Below are 21,650 nucleotides of genomic sequence, written 5' to 3' on the forward strand. Positions count from 1 at the left end.
GATGCAATGGGAATATCGGGAAGTATGTGGACCTGGTTTCAAGGCTTCTTAACTAAACGATCATATCAAGTGGTCAACGATGGGAATTACTCGGAATCCTGGAAAAGCCCCTCGGGAGTTCCTCAAGGCTCCCCATTATCTCTCACCTTGTTCAACATATATATCTCCTCCCTACTGCAAAAGTTAAATCTAATATATTACATTTACACAGATGACATCTCTATATTAATTCCAATAACAAATGTGACGAATGCCACATCCAAACACATCTCCTTCATTATGACAGAAATTGAACAATGGACCACAAACTCAGAAAAAAACAAAAATTTTCCTGGCTAACCCAAAGGAAAAAATCACCACAACAGCAATACAAATAAACGGCCAGGACCACCCAATATTAAAAACTATAAGAATATTAGGAGTCACTCTAGATACCAAATTAACCATGACCGATCATATAAACTCGGTGACAAAAAAATGCTTCTCCACTCTTTGGAAACTGAAAACCATAAAAAAATATTTCGACCCTCTATCCTTCAGATTACTGGTACAGTCACTGATTCTATCCACCCTGGACTATTGTAACATCATCTACTTGGGGATACCTAAAATAAACATAAGAAAACTGCGAATAGTTCAAAACACGGCCGTCCGTTTAATATTCGGACTAAAGAAAAGTGATCATGTTAGTCCCTTCTACAAACGGCTGCACTGGTTACCAATCGAAGAAAGAATTATATTCAAGTTCTCCTGCTTTTGCTATAAATTAATCTGGGGAATGGCCCCCAATTACCTTCTACCTCACTTCGAATTCTATTCCCCCATTAGATCTACCAGAAACCACAACCTGTTTGCATACCCGAAAATCGCTGGCTGCAGATATCGAACCTTCCTGGACAGAACTTTCAAGTTCCAAGTTGGTAGACAGCAATCATGGCTAGGCTATCTCATCGATACCGCTAGGTTGACCTACAGCATCTTCCGGAAAGAACTAAAGACCATTTTGCTTAAGAAATTCTTGTCCTAGCCAGACACTCTCCCGCGAACATAACTTCCACACATTATCCTGAATTTCTTCCTCACACTAGGTATCCATATTCCCTGTCTGCTAAAATTCCCTCTTCATAATTGTATCCTGATATTCGCTGGTGTCCGACTATTTTCAATTGTAAGATGTAAAATAGTTAATTTCTTATAATTCAACCTATGTATAATTTTCCTTTCAACCACCTTGTATTCATCTACTGTAATTCGCTGATTGTACAGCTCTTCTTCTTTGTGAACCGCCTAGAAGTCGCAAGATTGTGGCAGTATAGAAAAATAAAGTTATTATTATTATTATATTGTAATCACAAAATAGAAAATAAAATTATTTTTTCTATCTTTTATTGTCTGGTCTTTTCAATATTCAAATCATGTTGGTCCTAGGTTCTGTTTGTATTCTGTTAACTTGCTCACCAGGATCTCTTACTCATTTTACGTTTTCTTCTTTCTCTATGCTCATCATCCATCTTCCAGCTCTGGGCCTTTCCTTTCCTTGCCACAGTCAACATTTCTGTTTCTTTCCCACTGTCTATCATCTCCCTCCCTGCCTTGTGCCCTGAGTCAAACATCTCTATTCCCCTCCATGCAGCATCTCCCCCCTTCCTCCCCTCCATTATCATGTGCAACATTCTTTTCTCTCTTCCCATGCACCATCTCTCTCTGCCCTCCAACCTATGTCCAACATTTCTCTGTCTCTCTTCTCCATACATATCTCCCTCCCCTCCATCATATGCAGGATTTCTCCCTCTCATCCCTTTGTACCTCTTTATTGTACTCCCTTCCTCTTCTCCACTCCATGTCCAGCAAGTCTTCCTCTCTCCCCCCTGTGCAGCAGCTTTCCATCCCTCCCTTCTATCCTTGTATAGCACCACCGGACCTGACTGACCCCCACTGTGAGATTTATTTGCGGCCTACTCAGCCAAGGCTTCTTTCTGCCACATCATCATTGACGTGGCAGTGGAAGACCCCAGTGGGACACAAGAATTCTGTTCAGAGTTCTCTCATTGTCGGCAGCCTTAACTCGCTGCTCTGCTGGCACTGGCTCTTCCTCCTGCTTTCGCAAAGGCAGGACCTGGCAGAGAGGAAGGCCAGATGCTGGCAGAGCAGTGAAGTTCCTAGACAATGATGCCAACCCCGGAAGCACCCCCTTATGGTCTGCACCCGGGGAGGACCAACCGCCCCCCACCTTGGTACGCCACTGCTAAGCACACTACCCGGACTCTCGTCCACATTCTCGTAACCTCATGTTTAAAACTACTGCAACTTACTTTTAAAAGATCTCCCTCTGAACCGCCTCTCCCCCTGCAATCGGTGCAAAATTCAGCCGCACGACTTATCTACTGCCAACCTAGCTACACTCACCTTAACCCTTTCCTCAAGTCACCTCACTGGCTCCCTATCCGTCTCCACCTACAGTTCAAATTCCTATTACTAACCTACAACTGTCTTCATGCCACAGTCCCTCAGTATGAAATATAGCAAGACTATAATGAAAATAGATGCATTTTTAAAACCTTCCTAAATTGAAGATAAAAGGAGGTCTGACAGGGTAAACAGGTCGGGAGGCAGTTCCAAATTTTGGGACCTTGAAACTCGAAGGTGGATTCAAAGAGTGATTTCTTCCGAATTTGACGTGGAAAGGTAATTTATAGCATAGAGTCATTCTTGAGTTACAGGAGTGTGAAACTTGGATGGCTGAAGTTAGTCCAGTTGAGTTTTCTCCATTTATAGCCCTGTGAACCATACATGCAATCTTAAATTGAATTCTATACTTGACTGGCAGTAGTGTAGTTTTATTAGCAGCGGACTGACATCCAAAACGGAAAACAGTACTCCAAATTGTATCTCACCAACAGCTTGTACAGAGACACTAATACCTTTCTTCTACTTGATACATCTCTCTCTCTATGCAGCCTTGCATCCTTCTCACTACAGCTACCACCTTGTTACATTGTTTCACTGCCTTAAGATCCTCTGGCACTATCACCTCAAGGTCCCTCTCCTGGTCTGCGCTATCAACCTCTCACCCCCTAGCAAATACAATTATTTTGGTCCTCTTAGGTATGCACTGCTGGTGTCATGATTGTTGCAATTTTCCAGGTCACACCATGTCTGGATAGGTATCAGTCATCATGAATAGCAAGATGATAAAGGGGATGGAATTCCTCTCATATAAGGAAAGACAAAAAAGGTTAAGGTTCTTCAGCTTGGAAAAGAGATGGCTGAAGGGAGATATGATTGAAGTCTACAAAATCCTGAGTGATGTAGAATGGGTACAAGTGGATCAATTTTTTACTCCATCAAAAATTACAAAGACTAGGGGACATTCGATGAAGTTACAGGGAAATAGTTTTTCACTAACAGAATAGTTAAGCTCTGGACAAAATGCCAGAGGTTGCAATAAGAGCGGTTAATGTACTGTATTTTTCACTCTATAAGATGCACCTACCTGTAGAGAAGGAAAAGCAAGAAAAAAAAATTCTGAACCCAAATGATGTACCCTGTCCCCCCTCTGGTGGTTTAGTGATAGGCCGGGACAGGTCACAGGGCAGGTCTAGTAACAGGCCGGGACAGGGCGCGCAAGCCTAGTGGCAGGCATGCAGGGGTCCCCCCTCCCCCCTGTACTTTTTTAAAAAAATTCCGGCGGTCCAGCACTGTATTGGCCAGAGCTCTCCGAACTACTGCCCTTCCCTCGCTGGACGGCTGCCTCCGAGTCCTCATCTCTTGCGGCAGAGCGGCGCACAAGGCAGGCGCAAGCTTTTTGCGCTGCTGCCTGGTCCTGCGCCACTCCCTGAATGGCTGCCATCAGTTCTCGCGAGTCCCACGAGAACTGATGGCAGTCATTCATGAAGCAGCACGGGGTCAGGCAGAAGCACAAAAATCTCATGCCTGCCTTGTGAGCCGCTCTGCCGCAAGAGATGAGGACTCGGAGGCAGCTGTCCAGCGAGGGGCAGGAATGTAGAGAGCTCCTGCCAATACAGCGCTGGACCGCTGGAATTTTAAAAAAGGTACTGGGGGTGTGTATGTGTGTGTTATATTCGCTCCATAAGATGCACCTACATTTCCACCCACTTTTTTTTTTTGGGGGGGGGGGGCAAAAGTGCATCTTATGGAGCAAAAAATACAGTAGCTAGTTTTAAGAAAGGTTTGGACAATTTCCTGGAGAAAAAATCCATAGTCTGTTATTGAAACAGACATGGGAGAAGCCACTGCTTGCCCTGGATCGGCAGCATGGAATGTTGCTACTATTTGGGTTTTTACCAGGTACTAGTGACCTGGATTGGCCACCATGAGGACAGGCTATTGGGACAGATCAGGGATGTCAAAGTCCCTCCCCGAGGGCCGCAATCCAGTTGTGTTTTCTGGATTTCCCCAATGAATATGCATGAGATCTATTTACATGCATTGCTTTCATTGTATGCTAATAGATCTCATGCATATTCATTGGGGAAATCCTGAAAACCCAACTGGATTGTGGCCCTCGAGGAGGGACTTTGACACCTCTGGGATAGATGGACCATTGGTCTGACCCAGTAAAGCTATTCTTATGTTTTTATGGATGCAGCAAGCCTTGAAAAACTGCAATAATCACAACTCTTGGGTTTCTACACTCAATGTGCTTCATTTAATAATAATAATAATAACAGCTTATATACCGCAATACCATGAAGTTCTATGCTGTTTACAAAGATTAAGCAAAGGTACAAATTGATTGACTTTTTTTTTTTTTCCATTAAATTTTAACTATCAAACATCGGAATGTTTTCCTAATCTTTTTTGATTACTTCTCATGATTTCCACACCCACTGGGGAAAATACTCGAGTACTCCTCTGGAATACTGAAAAGGCATGTACTATATTGTATATCCTGTGGTAAAATTACTCTAAAAGGCTGCTGCTATTCAAACTAGGAGCTTTCCACTGGGTAAGGTAGGCAAGAACAAAACGATCCTCTTCTTGGATGATTTTCAAGAATGGATGCGTGAGTTTAACCGACATAATAGGTGATTTTTTTATTTTTTTAATGTTAAGGGAAGGAATACTGAAAACATCGATTTGGGGTGGGTTTTTTTTTTGCCTGCTTACTGGTAGGAGGTGCGGTATTAACAGCGAGAGATGGGGAGCAATTCAGCATTAGAATCTGAAACATTTGGGAGGCGGCCTCCACCAAAACACTAAGTCTTTGAACACAGACGTTAGAATATTGTTGAATAGTCTTTGCTGAACTTGAAAACCAATCACCTGAACTACTAACACCATCGCTGGCTGCATTCTTGACAGCTAAGCAAGCTCCTGTGCATCAGAACACATAAACTGTTTATTAACACAATTGCTTTCCTAATGTATGTACGCAAGCACGTATGTGTAACAGAAAAATACTCACGCAACTCAAACTCTCTTCTAGTCTATACAGTATTTTCTCCCCGTTGCAAGAGTAAACGTTACCAGGAACTTGGCTGTGCTTTGTCGCTATAGTTACTTCTCGCGAGACTTCCCTTCCTATCACACACTTGACTATATCGAATAACAAAATTCGTTCACAGATTTTTTTTTTTAACAATTATTGAGTACGTACCAAGCCATGTTTCAAACATTTCCATAATCATTTCTATTTTCGTTTTTATGAAAAAGGAGCCCTTATTTCCCCGTCACTAAAACTACTCTGTTTAATGCCACGCCCTGTTTCGCCGTCTGTCACCGGGTAACCCGGTCCTCTAGACAAAAACAAAAGACAAGAGTTTACCAATAAAAATGACATTTTATTTGTATTGTTGACAAACTCACAATACTACTAAGCTTTATGACACTGTTCTAAAGACGTGAAATAAAAAGGTATAACTGGGTTACCGCAAACTCAGGGCCTCAACCTCAGAGCAAAAAGATGGCAGCTGTCCAAGCACTTTTTTTTTCAAATCTAAGGCCGTTCCCAGATTGCTCTGCGCGTTTGTAACGAATTTCGGTTCGAGTTTGGATTTTGGGCGCCATTTTCGAGTAGAGCAGCCGAGCTGGTAGCAGGGGCTGCTGCTGAGGATTGGTTGTGTTCTTGTTAATTTTCTAATTTATTTATTTAAAGTTAGAGAGGGAAGGTGCTAGACGCTGTCGAGAAGTAGAGAAAAAATTCCTAAGACGCTCAGGTAAAGTCTGTGATGGAGTCATGTGTTTTGAAAGTGGTTTTTGTCCTTATTTTTATTTTATTTTATCAAGAGTAGGTTGAATAAAGAGAACAGTAAAAAGATTGTAAACAAGTTTCCAAGGAAGTAGTGCTAAATTTGTCAAGAGGTCAAGCCAGATCGGTTAAGTTGTTGGAATTGTTGCAAAAATGGGTTTTCATGTTTTAGTCCTGTAATATCTTATTTTGCAAAAAGCAGATTTTGCTCTTTTCTCATACTTTCGAGTTTGCTTCGGTGTAGCATCTTTACTTTGTCAGATTGGCTGCTGTAAGGCTGTTCTAATGGTATCCCGAGAGCTATGCTCAATTCTTAAAATACTTTCACTTTATCCGACTTGTATTTGTGCATACAGGATGGGTTTATTTTATTTTATTTTTTTTTTGGGGGGGGGGGTGGGTTCTTGGACTCTGCTTGGTTTGTTTAGGCATTTTTATTTATTTTTTTTAATCAACTTTTCTAGTTTTTCATCCCATTTTTGAACTTAAAAATGATTCTGCAGATAAACCTTTTGCATCAGGGGCGTCAGATTTTGGTGGTTGTGCCGAGATGATATAGAACCACTACAGTACTTGTATATTTTACAAAATGATAATTTGTAAGCGTGAGCTGGAATCTGAATTTTTTCCCAAGTACTGTACATAGTTTTTGGGGTTTTTTTTAACTATGACGATTTGCATATTACTATAGGGATTACATTATTTGAAAGTAATTTAGCTGGAAGTTCTGGGTTATTCCTTGTAATCTGTTCCATGTGCCTTCTAATTTGACACAGGGGGATATGACAGGCAGTGCAGCCCTCGAGCAGCCTTTAGACTAAGTTGGTGGGTTCCAGTAAATTGCGCACTCTTCTCTCCATAGGTATGCTTTTGGTCAATCTAATCATTACAACTTTTTATGCTTACTATATTTTTGCAAAAATGAGTTTTATTCAGGTGACTTTAATTTCCTGTAGGAAAGTAAGGTTTTATTCTTTTCTAGATTCTGTAAAAAATAAAAAGTCGAGCTGTATCCTGATTCATTCAGACGTAGTTGTACTAACCTGTAGTGAATTTAGCTAGATTTTGCATTTTATTCATGAAATTTCTCTCTTGTGGGGGGAGGGTCTAAAAGTAATCATGCCGCTCAAGAGGACCAAAACGTCTACTGCAGCGAAAGGCCGAGGCAGGCAGCCCCCAGATGAGTCCAAAGAGTTGGAAATGGAGGTAGACGTCAACACTATTGAGAATGAAGCAGCTCTGTCACAAGGTACGAGGGAAAGAATGGTGGCTTTCATGTATGGATTACTGCCAGAATTGTTGAATTTCAAATTAAAATTCGTAGTTCAGCTTCATTTTTGCTCCTTATAATAAATACTTCCCTAGCCTTTTGTTTGGTTGATAAATCCGCTATGAAGATGACGTAAACAAAAAGACTGCTGGAAAAAGTCTTCCCTCACTGTACTTTAAGCATAAATTTAGTTGGCATTTTAAGGCTGTAGATTGACAGTTTATTTCTGACTTTTTATTGTTAGTGGCTTGACAGTTTTAGGGGTTGTTTCTGTAACTATTAAATACTTTAATTTTGGATTTTACACTGTTGGCCTGTGAAATCGTCTTTTCTGTTCTGGAAACTCGAGGTGTGGGGGGGGAGACTTGTTGCCTTAAAGCAAAAAAGATTTTTAACATGATACTGTAGTTAAATATTTAATATTGCTTGTTTTTAGTGAAGGGGAGAACTTATCTAAAACACTATGGCTACCCTATTGGGTTTAGCTTAGAAAACCATGTAGGTTTCTTAGTTTGCTTAATTTCTGTTACCTTTTATGACTGATCAGTTACTGAAATTTCCTGAACTATTTGTATACTGTTTTAGGAACTGGTACTGTTTAAGACACCATTGTTTACAAAAAAATATTTTTGAAACAAATGCCTGGTAGTAGTTATTTAAAATAGTTAATCACAAGGCTAATATAATTACTATTCTTCTCAAAACTATCATGAAACTGAGCTGTATTTGGTCATGAAATCTTTTGGGGGGGTCTTAATGACTTGGCACTACTTCAGTTTTACTAATTGGTATGCTTTTTTTTGTGGTGGGGGAATTCTGTAGAAGGTCCCAGTGAAATACTTGATAATAGAAGTTTAGAAGATATTTTGAGTGGCATCCCTCCTCCCCCACCTCCAGCAATGACCAATGAAGCTGGAGCTCCTCGTCTCATGATAACTCATATTGTAAACCAGAACTTCAAGTCCTATGCAGGGGTGCAGATTCTAGGACCTTTTCATAAGGTATCTTATCTCTTAATTCTTTTAAATACTTTTTTAATGTTAAATTATTTGTGGGCTTTTACCATATAAGGCACAATGATGACCCATGAGTTCTTTAAACAGGGGAAAGGGATTGGGACTTGTATACTGCCGCTTTGTAGTTAATACAAGCACACTCGCAGCAGTTTACATACAGGTATTCAAACATTTTTCTCTATCTGTCCCAGTGGGCTCACAATGTACCTGGGGCAGTGGAGGATTAAATGACTTGTTCAGTGAGCAGTGGGGTTTGAACCCACAACCTCAGGATGCTGAGGCTGTAGGCATATGAGACTACAAAATGAAAATCTGAGGTTGTAAACATATAGATTACCTATAACTAAATTTCATGTTATGTGTCAAGGAAGTAGTTTGACACTAAAATGTTTCTCTACCATTTTGTTTGTTTAGATTATCCTTTTATAAGCATTGGGGAACTTTGTATATTTTCACAGTTTTATCTTTATTTTATTTTTTTCAGATATTTGATTTGTAACATTGTGAAAGGGTTAAATTTGCAAGTTAATATCAACCTCTGCAAAAATTTTTGATACATAATATCATTCATGTGTGGTTAATTATAACCTTATTTTAAAGCTGCAAGGCATTGCTTATTCTGCCTAAAATGTTAAATATTTTTTTTGTTATTGTCAAGCAGGGGAATTAAAAAAAATCTTATCATTTAGGGCCTTTTCTATTAAGCATTTTTCATCGTAGGCTCAAAATGGGACAGACCTTCAGTATATGAGTCTCTACTCTTAAATATTACAAATTCTCTGCAATTAAAATAGTGTACTTATTAAATTTTACTTATTGAATGCCTATTACTATTAGCTTTGTTCTACTTTTCTCCACTTAGCGTTTTTCATGTATTATTGGCCCAAATGGCAGTGGAAAATCCAATGTAATTGATTCCATGCTTTTTGTATTTGGGTACCGAGCCCAAAAGATAAGGTCAAAGAAACTATCAGTTCTGATTCATAATTCTGATGAACACAAGGACATTCAGAATTGTACTGTAGAGGTTCATTTCCAAAAGATAATTGATAAGGTAAGTTTCTTAATATAAGAAAACCACAAGTTGCATGTCAATTTTTATAGTGTGTTTAAGATATATGTTAAATTTAATTTATGGATTAAATTGTCACTGGAATAATTTAGTTGAAAGCATATTTTTATTTAGTTTTATGTTCTAATTTATATCAATTTTTTTATTGATGGGCATTTATGCTATATCCTAAAAAAATAGATTTTTCTTTTTTAGCTTTTGAAAGTGGAGTGGTATTAATATTTTGTGTGATTCTGCCCAAATAGCCTAAAGTGAATTAAATTTTTTTTTTTTTTAAGTTTATTCAAATAAGAACAAGAAGAGCTTTACTGGGTCAGACCAATGGTCCATCCAGGTATCCCGTCCTCACGGTGGCCAATCCAGGTCACAAGTACCTGACAAAACGCAAATAGTAGCAACATTTCATGCTATTGATCCAGAGCAAGCAGTAGTATTCCCCATGTCTATCTCAATAGCAGACTATGGACTTTTCCTGCAGGAACTTGTCAAACCCTTTTTTAAAACCAGCTACATTAACCGCTCCTATCACATCCTCTGGAATACGTTCCAGAGCTTAACAATTATCTGAGTGAAAAATATTTCCTTCTATTTCCATGTAACTTTGAGTGTCTCCTAGGGCTCCTTTTACGAAGCCATGTTAGCGGCTTTATCGCACGCACATTTTTAGCATGCGCTAACCCCTGCGCTAGCCGAGAAACTACCGCCTGCTCAAGAGGAGGCGGTAGCGGCTAGCGCGGCCAGCAAATTAGCACGCACTATTACGAGTGTTAAACCGCTAATGCGGCTTCGTAAAAGGAGCCCCTAATCTTTGTAATTTTTGATGAAGTAAAATATCGATCCACTTGTACCCGTTCTACACCACTCAGGATTTTGTAGACTTCAATTATATATCTCCCCTCGGCTGTTACTTTTCCAAGATATGTTCTTAAAATGTCTGCTGCTGAATTTTTGACATACCTTGGGGTTTCTGGATTTTACCTTAACATTTTGAAAAATATAGGTCATCCTTTTAACTGCCAAGAATGAATAATATATCTATGAAAATGTGCCCTTCTCTTAACCAAAATATATAGTGTCTTTACTGATTTTATGTAAATTTTTATTTTAGTGAACTTGTTTAGTGAATACTTAGCAAAAAGGTTGATAATTCAATGTACTGTAGATAGTGTGCATTGATTTTTAATTTTATAAAACTTTTACAGTATAGTAAGAATATACGTTAACTCTGATATGAGAAATACATTTTGTGTGTAGTGACTTGACTATAACATTGGTTCAATTGTGCTCAACTACAATAGATATGGTCTGAAATTGAAAGTGTAGATATTAGTATGACTGGATAATGACAGTTGTGGTTGCTAAATATTTGTTTAAATAAAAATATTTAGGTGGTAAGAAAATTATAATAGTATGTGGAAATAGTCCTCATGCCCAAAAGTAATGACATACATTTTACAGTACGCTATCTTACTAAAAATGATCACTTACTAGCTCATTTAAAAGCCTATATATGTATATTTAGTAGTACCAGACTCCTTGTCGCAGATAACATAATGTACATAAATGTATTTGACATATGAATATATTTAGTTGTTTCTGACTTGAAAAGAAAATCTCAGGTGTGCTAAAACTTCTCAGTCTTGGATTTTCTATTGATGCCCTAAAACACTCTCCCAATGAATTAGAACAATTTCAGGTACTAAATATCCACACTTGAATTAAAAAAAACAAAAAGAATTCTTAGAGCATTTTCCCAGATAATGTATCTATTTGGCCTTTATTTCTAAACTTTGAAGGCAAAGATTCTAGACCAGTAGACTTGAAATAATTCTAAGCTGTAGAAGAAAACATCATTAGAACTGGGAATTAGGTGCCATGATATAAAATCTTTATTAAGACTGCATATTAAACTGTTCCTAAAATCAAAATTTAAGTATGCTAAGTTGACTGATTCGCTCTGTTCACCAAAACAGGAAGGTGATGATTATGAAGTTATTCCTAACAGCACATTCTGTGTATCCAGAACAGCCAATAAAGACAATTCTTCTTCTTATTATATAAGTGGAAAGAAAGCCACTTTTAAAGATGTTGGAATCCTGCTGCGTAGCCATGGAATTGATTTAGACCATAACAGGTTCCTAATTTTACAAGTAAGTGTTTAGACAAACATCTAACTCATGTAACTTCTTACATATTATGATTCTTTAACTTAGGTATCCTGTGTCAAAGGACCTTAAAAATACTATAGCAGCACATCATGGTTTGCATACTGTAACAAAAATGCTAATCATTATTTGCTGCTTTGGAACTTTAAGGAAAAGAAGCAAGTAAATCCCTTAGTTCTTATACTTTATTACATTAAGGATCATTTTTATGGATTTTTATTTTCTTGCTGGATTCATTTTCATATATTAGGATAAGAGGATGTTATACTTGTTCCGCCTTAGCAGCACGTAAATATTGGTGTAGTAAAGTAAATATTAAACCCCAATGTTGTTGTGCTGCTTAAGCGTGGCAAGAATTCAGCAGCTTTTGTTAAATCAATGTAGTAGTTATGTCTTTCAAGATTACTAAAATAGGATATAAGCATCATCTTTAAGTATTAGGTTAATGACAAAATGTAACATTTTACTAATAGGGTGGTTTTAAATATATCCTTCAATCCTTGACTTTTCAAAACTACAAACTGCTGAGTAACAAAGTAGCCAAGGTGAAATTCTGTTGTGTTTCTAGTGGAGATTAGTCTAGATATTTTTGCAGTATACTAAAATGTATATTGTATTTATAAAAATGTAGTACCTTGGTTGGGAGTCTATTTAGGAGTTTTGTATGATCATACCTGACATTCTTTCCATTATGCTATACTGTATAATGTACAGGTTAGGTAAAACATTCTTTTCTTTAGGAAGGCATGCGATTCAAAAAAAAATTCTAAAATTTATATATTTTCTGCTGCTTATTAAAAAGTAACTGTTTTAGATAACTTGCATATTTTTTGTGCTAGGTATTTTACTAAACCTTTTTGATTTAAAACAAACTTTATTTTTTAATTTTAAAGTAATAGTCCAATAGAGATGTACATTTCTAGAATATTACACTAGGCAGCATTGTTTAGCAACTTGAGGCAGAATTACCATAGACTAAACTATATACCAGAGAAATCTTTTCCTACTAAATTGTATCTCAAGTATTTAGACTTGGTTTTTAATGGACATATTCTCATTTTATTGCTTGTGTTAAAATTTTAAGCATGTCAGCTTATTGCTCTAAACTCCCATGATCTGTTGCAGCTTCTGTTAAACTGATCAGTTGAGAAAGATGCATGAACACCAGATAACATAGACAAGCTAATTGTTGAGCTGTAATGTTATGCATAAAGTTGTAACTTGGAAATTGATAAATTTCTCTCTGAGACAGGAAATAGTTTGCACAGCAGAGTGCCCAATGTCCAGATCCTTCTTACAGTTTGGATGGCAGCAGTAATAGATTAGATGTTTGGATGTCAGCAGCAATATTCTTGTTTTAAAACTCCTACTCGATTTCAGTATGGTTTTGTACTGTCTAAAACTTGGTTTGTAACATTGAAGGTTTGCCTCATTTTAATGTGAAAATCATTTAATAGTATCCTGAGGGATAACGAGAAATCATCCTGAAGTAGAGCTTGTGATACCGTGATATAATTAAAGAAAAACATAATGGAAGCAATGCCAGGTGCAGAAAGATTCATAATTTCTATATGACAGCAATATTTGTAATTTATAAAGTAGGGCTCAACTGTCCTATTACTGGTAATAAGTAAAAAATTAAAAAGGATGAACTAGATCTGTGTGGCTTCACTGTTTAGGAATTAGAGATTGCATTTTGATACATGAAGGTTGAATTATACAAAGTCCAGCCATCTTTTAAAACAAAAAAAACAAATGGCTGATGGATTTTTACTGACAATATTAGCTTGTGAATTTTATTTATCAGTACTGCCATAGTGGTATTTAAATGATAGTCACTGGGGAAAATAGCTTCTCCATGGATAAGCAGGATAGACAACATATTGTGATATCACAGCTGATGGCATGAGCAGCCTTTGTCAAATAGCTCAAATTGCCCTTTACAAAGGTTCCTGAGCATGCGGAGCAGGTTCCTGAAGATATCCATGTTCTGTCCCTGTCAGTTATTTTTCAACTGCTACAGCGGTTGGAAGCTAGAACACCCTTGTCTCTTTCTGTCTTCTAGTTTTCAGTAGGGAACAAAGACCAGGAGTTTAAAAAAAGAGAAAAAAATGCACCTCATGTTCCACCACAATGTCTCTTTTATAGTCCTGCATAAAATCTGTAGAAAATACTGACATGATTCTCCTGACTGTTCGCTTTACACTAAAATGAAGTAAATCAGAAGAGCAAAAGTTACAACTAATTTGCACAAGACTCTCTCCACCCATACCAGTGGTGTTATGGTTTTTCTGGAGTATCTGAGAGCTTTTCTGGAGAGTTTTAATCTGACTGCTAGTCGGCTCTCCCGCAGTTATATAAGGTACCATAAATGGAACTGAAAATTTCAGTTGTAGGAGCTCAGCCGACAGTTGCTACGGTCTCCTCAAAATCTTCAATGCCATACGACACTCACAATATGAATCCTTCAGGGCATCATGTAGAATCATCCAATTGCAGCAGTTCTCAACGTTATCAGACATTGACACATTGATGCTGAACACCAACATGCCGGGATCAAAGATCATCTTCGTTAGAAAAACATACAGGGACTCATGTGAATACTAGTCAGTAAATTAGATGAAATAATAAGTAGGAGACTGACTATATTGATACTATATACCAGTGGGAAGAGAGCAAATGACTCCTAAAAACGCTCAGAGAAGTGAAACTCTGAAGGGGAGGTGGATACCTTCCCTTGGGACAAGAGTTTACCGTCCAGTCATTGCATTTTACTTTACAGAACTTCACTTTCTAGCCACTGGTAAAATTGTGAACAGTTTAAATGTTTTGTAAATTGACAAAAAATGTTCAAAAATTTTTACAAAAAGACTCTTGCTCATTGGAAACTGTACACTTATCTGTGCAAGCTTTTTAAAGATTGTGGTTGTACAGACTCTTAGGGATCAAAGATCATGGCATAAACATCGGTGCCATTCTTACAGACCCACAATCATCGAGGTCTTCTCAGTGCCTAGAATGCAAGTACCATCGACACCTCAGTTCATCAGGCACCCAGTATTGGGATACTTCCTGCACATCAGCCTCTCCTTCGATGTTGAGTCATCGTTGGTTTTCATCTCAGGTAAAGTAATCCACACACTGCGTAGAATTTTCAAAATATGCTCTGTCGATTTATATCTCCTTGGTAGCTTTCCAAGCTCTGAAATCAACATTTGACCATCTCTATTTCAAACCGTCATCACCTTATATGGCCTCATTTACCTCTGCAGGACTAGTTACTTAGCCAGCTCAATTCTCCTCTCAAGAGAAAATGACTAAACAAAAACACACTTCTCTCTCCAGTAATTTTTTCTAATCCATCTTCACCAATTCCAATAAACCAAGATCCTCCACAAGATGTAACCTATCCAATATTTCTACAAAAGATGACAAACAGTTTTCCCTATGAACAACGGATTAACTTAATCCACGAGACAGGTACTTCAAGCCTTCAGAATATTTAGGATTTCCTAAAATTCTGATGGCACTACCTATACATGATCATTTGCTGCAACAACAATTTGACAAGAACCTCTAACACCTCACCCTACTGCAAAGAGGACAGAAACTATGTATAAAGTTCAGCAAGCACTCGACCATAACTACTTGCAATTCACCTTCCAATAACACAGACCAAAAAAAAATTTATTGGTGCCTAGGGTTTTTTGACCTTTTCCTAGGGTTATTTGGGGGCACTGATTTAGAAAATTGCATTGGATAGACCGCATCAGCTCTAGTTTCTTAGATTATGCCTTTGGGATAGTAAAGCCAAATGTGATGTGAACATTGGGCAAAAAAAGATTGGCCTCCAAGAGAATATATGATGGTTGGAGGACAAAATGTAATCGATGAACCTTTTGTTAGCATGAGAGAGAATTATATTGCTAGGCCTGATGAAACAATCTGTAAAAGCTTTGAATAAAGATAGTTTGTATATTGAATACATAGCGCATATGTTACCTGGACTTACCATGGAAAAACTGAAGGCAGGAATTTTCGTTGGTCCACAGATACGAGAACTTATAAAACAGACAAAGAGGAAGATAAAAGAAACTGGAAACAAAAAATGAAAAAATACAAAACCCCGAGAAAAGAAAAATGTTGTAAACACTACGCACAAAAAATAGGAGCAGTCAAAACAAATAGCAGAGAACTATTTAAACTAGTGAACAGACTAACAGACATTACACGGGTCCTGAAAAATAACAATGAACAGATACCATCGGTCGACACCCTTGCCAGCTACTTCAGCAAAAAAAATTTTAGACTTAAGAGCTATAATGCCATCACCCTCACCCGATTTCGAACTCCAATTCAGATCACAGGAAAGGTTGCCTAGTGTTGACATGCTCTGGGATCATTTTGAGCCTCACAGCAAAAATCGATCTCGCTCTTCAAGATTAATGAAGTGGTAGCACTCCGTGCTAACTCTATATGTTGATATATTACTTTAAATTTCACTGTAAATCAAATAAAAATAATAAAGGATCAACAACATATAGATCTCTTGTTACTTTTACTTATCCTTTATTGCAGTATCATTTGCTCTCCCCATCATTTGCATGCCCCGATGGGACCCGTTTCGCCTAAACAGGCTTTCTCAAGGGATCAAACAAGAAGCACTTATTTCAGCATCCTCTTTCTCTGGGGGCTGGAGCTACACTACAGTAGCTACAGTGTAGCTCCAGCCCCCAGAGAAAGAGATGCTGAAATAAGTGCTCCTTGTTTGAACCCTTGAGAAAGCCTGTTTAGGCGAAACGGGTCCCGTAGGGGCATGCAAATGATGGGCGAGCAAATGATACTGCAATAAAGGATAAGTAAAAAGAGATCTATATGTTGTTGATCCTTTATTATTTTTATTTGATTTACAGTGAAATTTAAAGAAATATATCAACATATAGAGTTAGCACGGAGTGCTACCACTTCATTAATCTTGAAGAGTGAGATCGATTTTTTATTTTTTTATTTTTTTTTTGCTGTGGAGTTTTCCTATCTACCTCACTTTCTGTCATAATTTTGAGCCCCCCAATTGGAACCAAATACACCGAATCGAATTGCCTACTAGATGAATGCCCATCTAAGATCATGAAAGTTGCAGTACCTGAATTTAAAAGGGATCTATTTAACTGGATAACAACCATTCTCATAAGTGGGACATACCATGAGGAAATGGGACACATACTGATCACACCCATCCCCAAAGACCAAAAGAATTCAATCGCACTGACGTCCAATTACAGACCCATAGCGAGTACCCCCTTATTCACCAAACTACTGGAAGGGTTAGTCAACATGGAACAAGTAAGTCACCTAGACAAATTCAACCTCCTCAATGAACACCAATCAGGCTTCAGAAAAGGATTCAGCACCGAGACAGTCCTAGGCTCTATCCTGAACCATCTATACGATCTTTTTAGTAAAGGTACCAGCGCTCTGGTCTTACAACTAGATTTTAGCAGCGCATTTGACCTAGTGGATCATGAAATAATGCTGAATTGCCTAGATGCAATGGGTCTCTTGGGAAGAGTTTGGAACTGGTTCCAAGGCTTTTTAACCAAACGATCTTATCAAGTGGTCTACGAAGGGAAATACTCTAATTCTTGGAAAAGCCGTTCGGGAGTACCTCGGGGTTCCCCTCTATATCCCACCATGTTTAATATCTACACCTCAGGTCACCTATTACAAAAGCTAAACCTAAAATACTATATGTATGCTGATGACATCTCTATCCTAATTCCTCTGACCAACGTGACCAATGAAACTTTAAAGCACATTTCCCATATCATGACTGAAATTGAACAATGGACTATCAATTTTAAATTGAAACTAAACACAGAAAAGACAAAAATTTTCTTGGCAAGCCCAAAGGACAAAATCACCATAACATCAATACACCTAAATGGTCACGATCACCCAATATCAAAAACTATAAAAATATTAGGAGTCACCTTAGACACCCACTTGACCATGATCGAACATACGAACTCCTTGACAGAAAAGTGCTTCTCCACACTTTGGAAGTTAAAAACCATCAAAAAATATTTCGACCCTCTATCATTCAGATTATTGGTACAGTCATTGATTCTATCCACCCTAGACTACTGCAACATCATTTATGTGGGTATACCTAAAAAAAAACCATGAGAAAATTAAGAATAGTGCAAAACACGGCCGTCCGCTTAATATTCGGACTAAAGAAAAGCGATTACATTAGTCCCTACTACAAACTGCTACACTGGTTGCCAATAGAGGCACAAATTTTATTCAAGTTCGCTTGCTTTTGCTATAAACTGGTGTGGGGAATGGCCCCCACCTATCTCTTACCTCACTTCGAACTATACACCCCCACGTGGACAACCAGAAATCGCAACCTCTTTGCCTATCCGAAGATCACTGATTGCAAATACAGGCCCTTTCTAGACAGAACTTTTAAGTTTCAAGCTGGTAGACAGCAAACCTGGCTAGGCAATTTCATCGATAGAGCCAGGTCGACCTATGGCGCTTTTCGGAAAGAAATTAAAACCGCTCTGTTCAATAGATTTATTTCCTAGTCAGACAACTCCCCCCTTTTAAAAACTATTACTCAACATGTTGATTCTGCATATTCTCACTAATTGTATTCTGTATTCACTGACTGTTCAGTGACTGTTCAGTGGGGAAAAAGAACCCGATGTTCACTTACAAAATGGGGGGAACACCACTAGGGTTCAGTAACCTGGAAAGAGACCTGGGAGTGATGGTAGACGCAACACTGAAGGCATCGGCGCAGTGCGCCACGGCCTCAAGGAAAGCAAACAGAATGTTGGGTATCATTAAGAAGGGTATCGCGACCAGGACGAAGGAAGTCATCATGCCGCTGTATCGTGCAATGGTGCGGCCGCATCTGGAGTACTGTGTCCAGTACTGGTCGCCGTACCTCAAGAAGGACATGGCGGTACTTGAGGGAGTACAGAGAAGAGCGACTAAACTGATAAAGGGAATGGAAAATCTCCCATATACCGACAGATTAAAGCAGCTAGGACTTTTCTCCCTGGAAAAGCGGAGACCTAGAGGAGACATGATAGAAACCTTCAAGATCCTGAAGGGCATAGAAAAAGTAGACAGGGACAGATTTTTCAAATTATGGGGCAACACAAGTACAAGGGGGCACTCAGAGAAATTGAAAGGGGACAGGTTTAGAACAAACGCTAGGAAGTTCTTCTTCACTCAGAGGGTGGTGGATACATGGAACGCGCTTCCAGAGGCTGTGGTAGACAGGAACACATTAAATGGTTTCAAAGAAGGTTTGGATAGATTCCTAGAAGAAAAAGGGATTGAGGGGTATAGATAGATATAGTCCACTGCTCAGGCAATGGGCTTGATGGGCCGCCGTGGGAGCGGACCGTTGGGCAGGATGGACCTATGGTCTGACTCAGCGGAGGCAACTTCTTATGTTCTTCACCATTTGTATTCTGTATTCACTGATTGCACAGCTCTCTTCACTGTGAACCGCCTAGAAGTTGCAAGATTATGGTGGTATAGAAAAAATAAAGTTATTATTATTAAATGACCCATATTTTCATAGCATCAATGAATGAAATCAAATCATGTGCCTGGTCTTCATTTCTTCTTATTGTGAAAAAAATTATTGGCAACAAGAAGGCAGACAATTACACACAATTAGTAGAGGCTATGCTCTTTCATTACAACAGGCTTGGCTGCAACATGAAGAAAGTCCATAATCTGCACAGTCACTTGATGGCTTTCCAGAGAACCTTGGTGACTTAAGCGAAGAGAAAGGTGAAAGATTTCACCAAGACATAAAAACAATGAAAATTAGATACAAGGAAGATGGGATGCACACATGATAGCAGACTTTTGTTGGAATCTTTTATGCGTGATTGTCCTGGCAAAGGAGCATCTTTTGTGTTGAATGAATGGAAAGTTTATATCATAAACTTGTGCTTTTGGTATGAAATAAGTAGATTTTCATGATGTGCACTTTTTCTTTTAATTTTTAATGTTTCCTTCATTCTTAAAAGATATTAAACACTACATTAAAAAAAATAAAAAATCAGGATATTTTAATGGGTGAGCGATCGCGTCAGAGGGAACGTGCTACCATGTGGAGAGCGGCCTGCGAGGTTCGTTACAGCCGGTCGCGAACCTCAGCAGGCCGCTTTGAACAGGAGGATCAGCCACCATGGGGATCGTGAGAAGAGCCACCAAAAAAAAATCCTTCAGCCTGCAGCAGGCCAGCACGCGGGAAGGGGAGAGGCCGAACGGAGCAGGGCAGCTCACGGTAAGAGAAGGGGGTGGGGGAAATGATTCTATTGCTTCAGCAGGGACCTGGAGGGGAAGGGAAATACCGCTGCTTCTTCTGCAAAGGAAAGTGGTGGTGGGGGGGGAGAGAAGGGAATGGGGGGTGGGTGGGGGAAAATGCTACTACTACTTCACAGGGACCTGGAGGGGAAGGTAAATACCGCTGCTACTTCTGTAAAGGAAAGTGGTGGGGGGGGGGGGAAATGCTGCTACTACTTCACAGGGACCTGGAAGGGAAGTGAAATACCGCTGCTGCTTCTGCAAAGGAAAGTGGTGGGGGGGGAGAGAAATGCTGCTACTACTTCACAGGGATCTGGAGGGGAAGGGGAATATCACTGCTGCTTCTGCAAAGGAAAGTGGGGGGGGGGAGAGAAGGGAATGAGGGGTGGGAGAAAATGCTGCTACTACTTCACAGGGATCTGGAGGGGAAGGGAAATATCACTGCTGCTTCTGCAAAGGAAAGTGGGGGGGAAGAGAAGGGAATGGGGGGTGGGTGGGGGGAAATGCTGCTGCTACTACTTCACAGGGATCTGGAGGGGAAGGGAAATATCACTGCTGCTTCTGCAAAGGAAAGTGGGGTGGGGGGGAGAGACAGAAAGAAATACAGACAGACAAAGGAGGCTAGGGGGAGAGACAGACAGAAATAAAGACAGACAGGGGACCAGAGAGAGACAGAAAGAAAGACAGACAGACAAAGGGTGCCAGGGAGAGAGAAAAAAAAATTGCAGGAGGGAGAGAGACAGAAAGAAAGGAAGAAAGAGACAGGAGCAGGGAGAGAGACATAAATAAAGAAAGAAAGACAGCCAGCCATATATTCTAGCACCCGTTAATGTAATGGGCTTAAACACTAGTATATATATATATATATATATTTTATTTTATTTTTTATTTTTTATTTTTTTTGTCATGCTAACTTTTTGCAGCTTTTTGTGCTTTTTTTATTTCATTTAAAATTCTTCTCCGCTTAGTACTTAAGTGGATTACAATAAGAACATACTGTATTTTTTTGCTCCATAAGACGCACTTTATTTCCACCCAAAAGTGGGTGGAAATGTAGGTGCGTCTTATGGGGCGAATAGCAATTTTTTAAACACCGCACCTCCACACACCCCCAGGCTCTTAGTTGACCGCCCGCAGCTCATCCTGCAGCAGCACCACCTGCTGCTGCCTTTCCTGGATCAATTGGCCCTGAGACATGGAAAGATCCAGCAGCTTGTCCTTCTCCTGGCTCAGCCGCTCTAGTTAGCCACTCAGATTCTCCATCTTTGGCCCGCTGCTATTGCTCTTTGAGCTTCCCGATACGGGTCCTCTGTTCCTTGCCTTCTGCCGAGAGCCGTCGCAGTTCCTTCTAGAGAGTTGCACGGGGATAGAAATCCCATCCATCCCCCCTGCCCGTTCCCGCCAGGATCCTCTCCGTCCCCGCCAGGATCCTTTCCGTCCCCACCCGTCCCCGTCAGGATCCTCTCTGTCCCCACCCATCCCTGCAAGGAATAACCTCCATTCCCGCCCGTCCCCATAAAAAGCAGCAATTACTTCTGACAGGATCATCAATTCCAGTTTCTTTTGTGTTTGC

The 21,650-nt window shown here is 39.3% G+C and overlaps 2 protein-coding genes across 12 annotated transcripts in view; one reads left to right on the plus strand and one right to left on the minus strand.

The window, feature by feature from the left end:
* Window positions 1-6,015, minus strand: part of IFT80 (intraflagellar transport 80) — a 166,646-nt gene extending 160,631 nt beyond the window's left edge. For 3 of the 6 annotated variants that reach the window (XR_004540679.1, XM_033959221.1, XM_033959224.1), the window contains exon 1: window positions 5,429-5,541. The gene's annotated coding sequence lies outside the window, so the exon portion shown is untranslated. Of the gene's footprint in view, window positions 1-5,428; window positions 5,542-5,892 lie in introns of those variants that run through there. The other 3 variants (XM_033959223.1, XM_033959225.1, XM_033959222.1) reach the window with 3 other exon arrangements.
* SMC4 (structural maintenance of chromosomes 4) overlaps window positions 5,964-21,650 on the plus strand; it is a 238,359-nt gene continuing 222,672 nt past the window's right edge. The window contains exons 1-6 of one of the 6 annotated variants that reach the window (XM_033959216.1): window positions 5,964-6,179; window positions 6,988-7,073; window positions 7,307-7,460; window positions 8,304-8,482; window positions 9,360-9,551; window positions 11,543-11,719. In XM_033959216.1, coding sequence (XP_033815107.1) covers window positions 7,331-7,460; window positions 8,304-8,482; window positions 9,360-9,551; window positions 11,543-11,719 — 678 coding nt within the window. In that variant the 5' untranslated portion in view covers window positions 5,964-6,179; window positions 6,988-7,073; window positions 7,307-7,330. The remainder of the gene's footprint in view (window positions 6,180-6,987; window positions 7,074-7,306; window positions 7,461-8,303; window positions 8,483-9,359; window positions 9,552-11,542; window positions 11,720-21,650) is intronic. The other 5 variants (XM_033959220.1, XM_033959214.1, XM_033959215.1 and 2 more) reach the window with 5 other exon arrangements.

This window comes from Geotrypetes seraphini, chromosome 9 (genome assembly GCF_902459505.1).
Source record: "Geotrypetes seraphini chromosome 9, aGeoSer1.1, whole genome shotgun sequence".
Taxonomy (NCBI): Eukaryota; Metazoa; Chordata; class Amphibia; order Gymnophiona; family Dermophiidae; genus Geotrypetes; species Geotrypetes seraphini.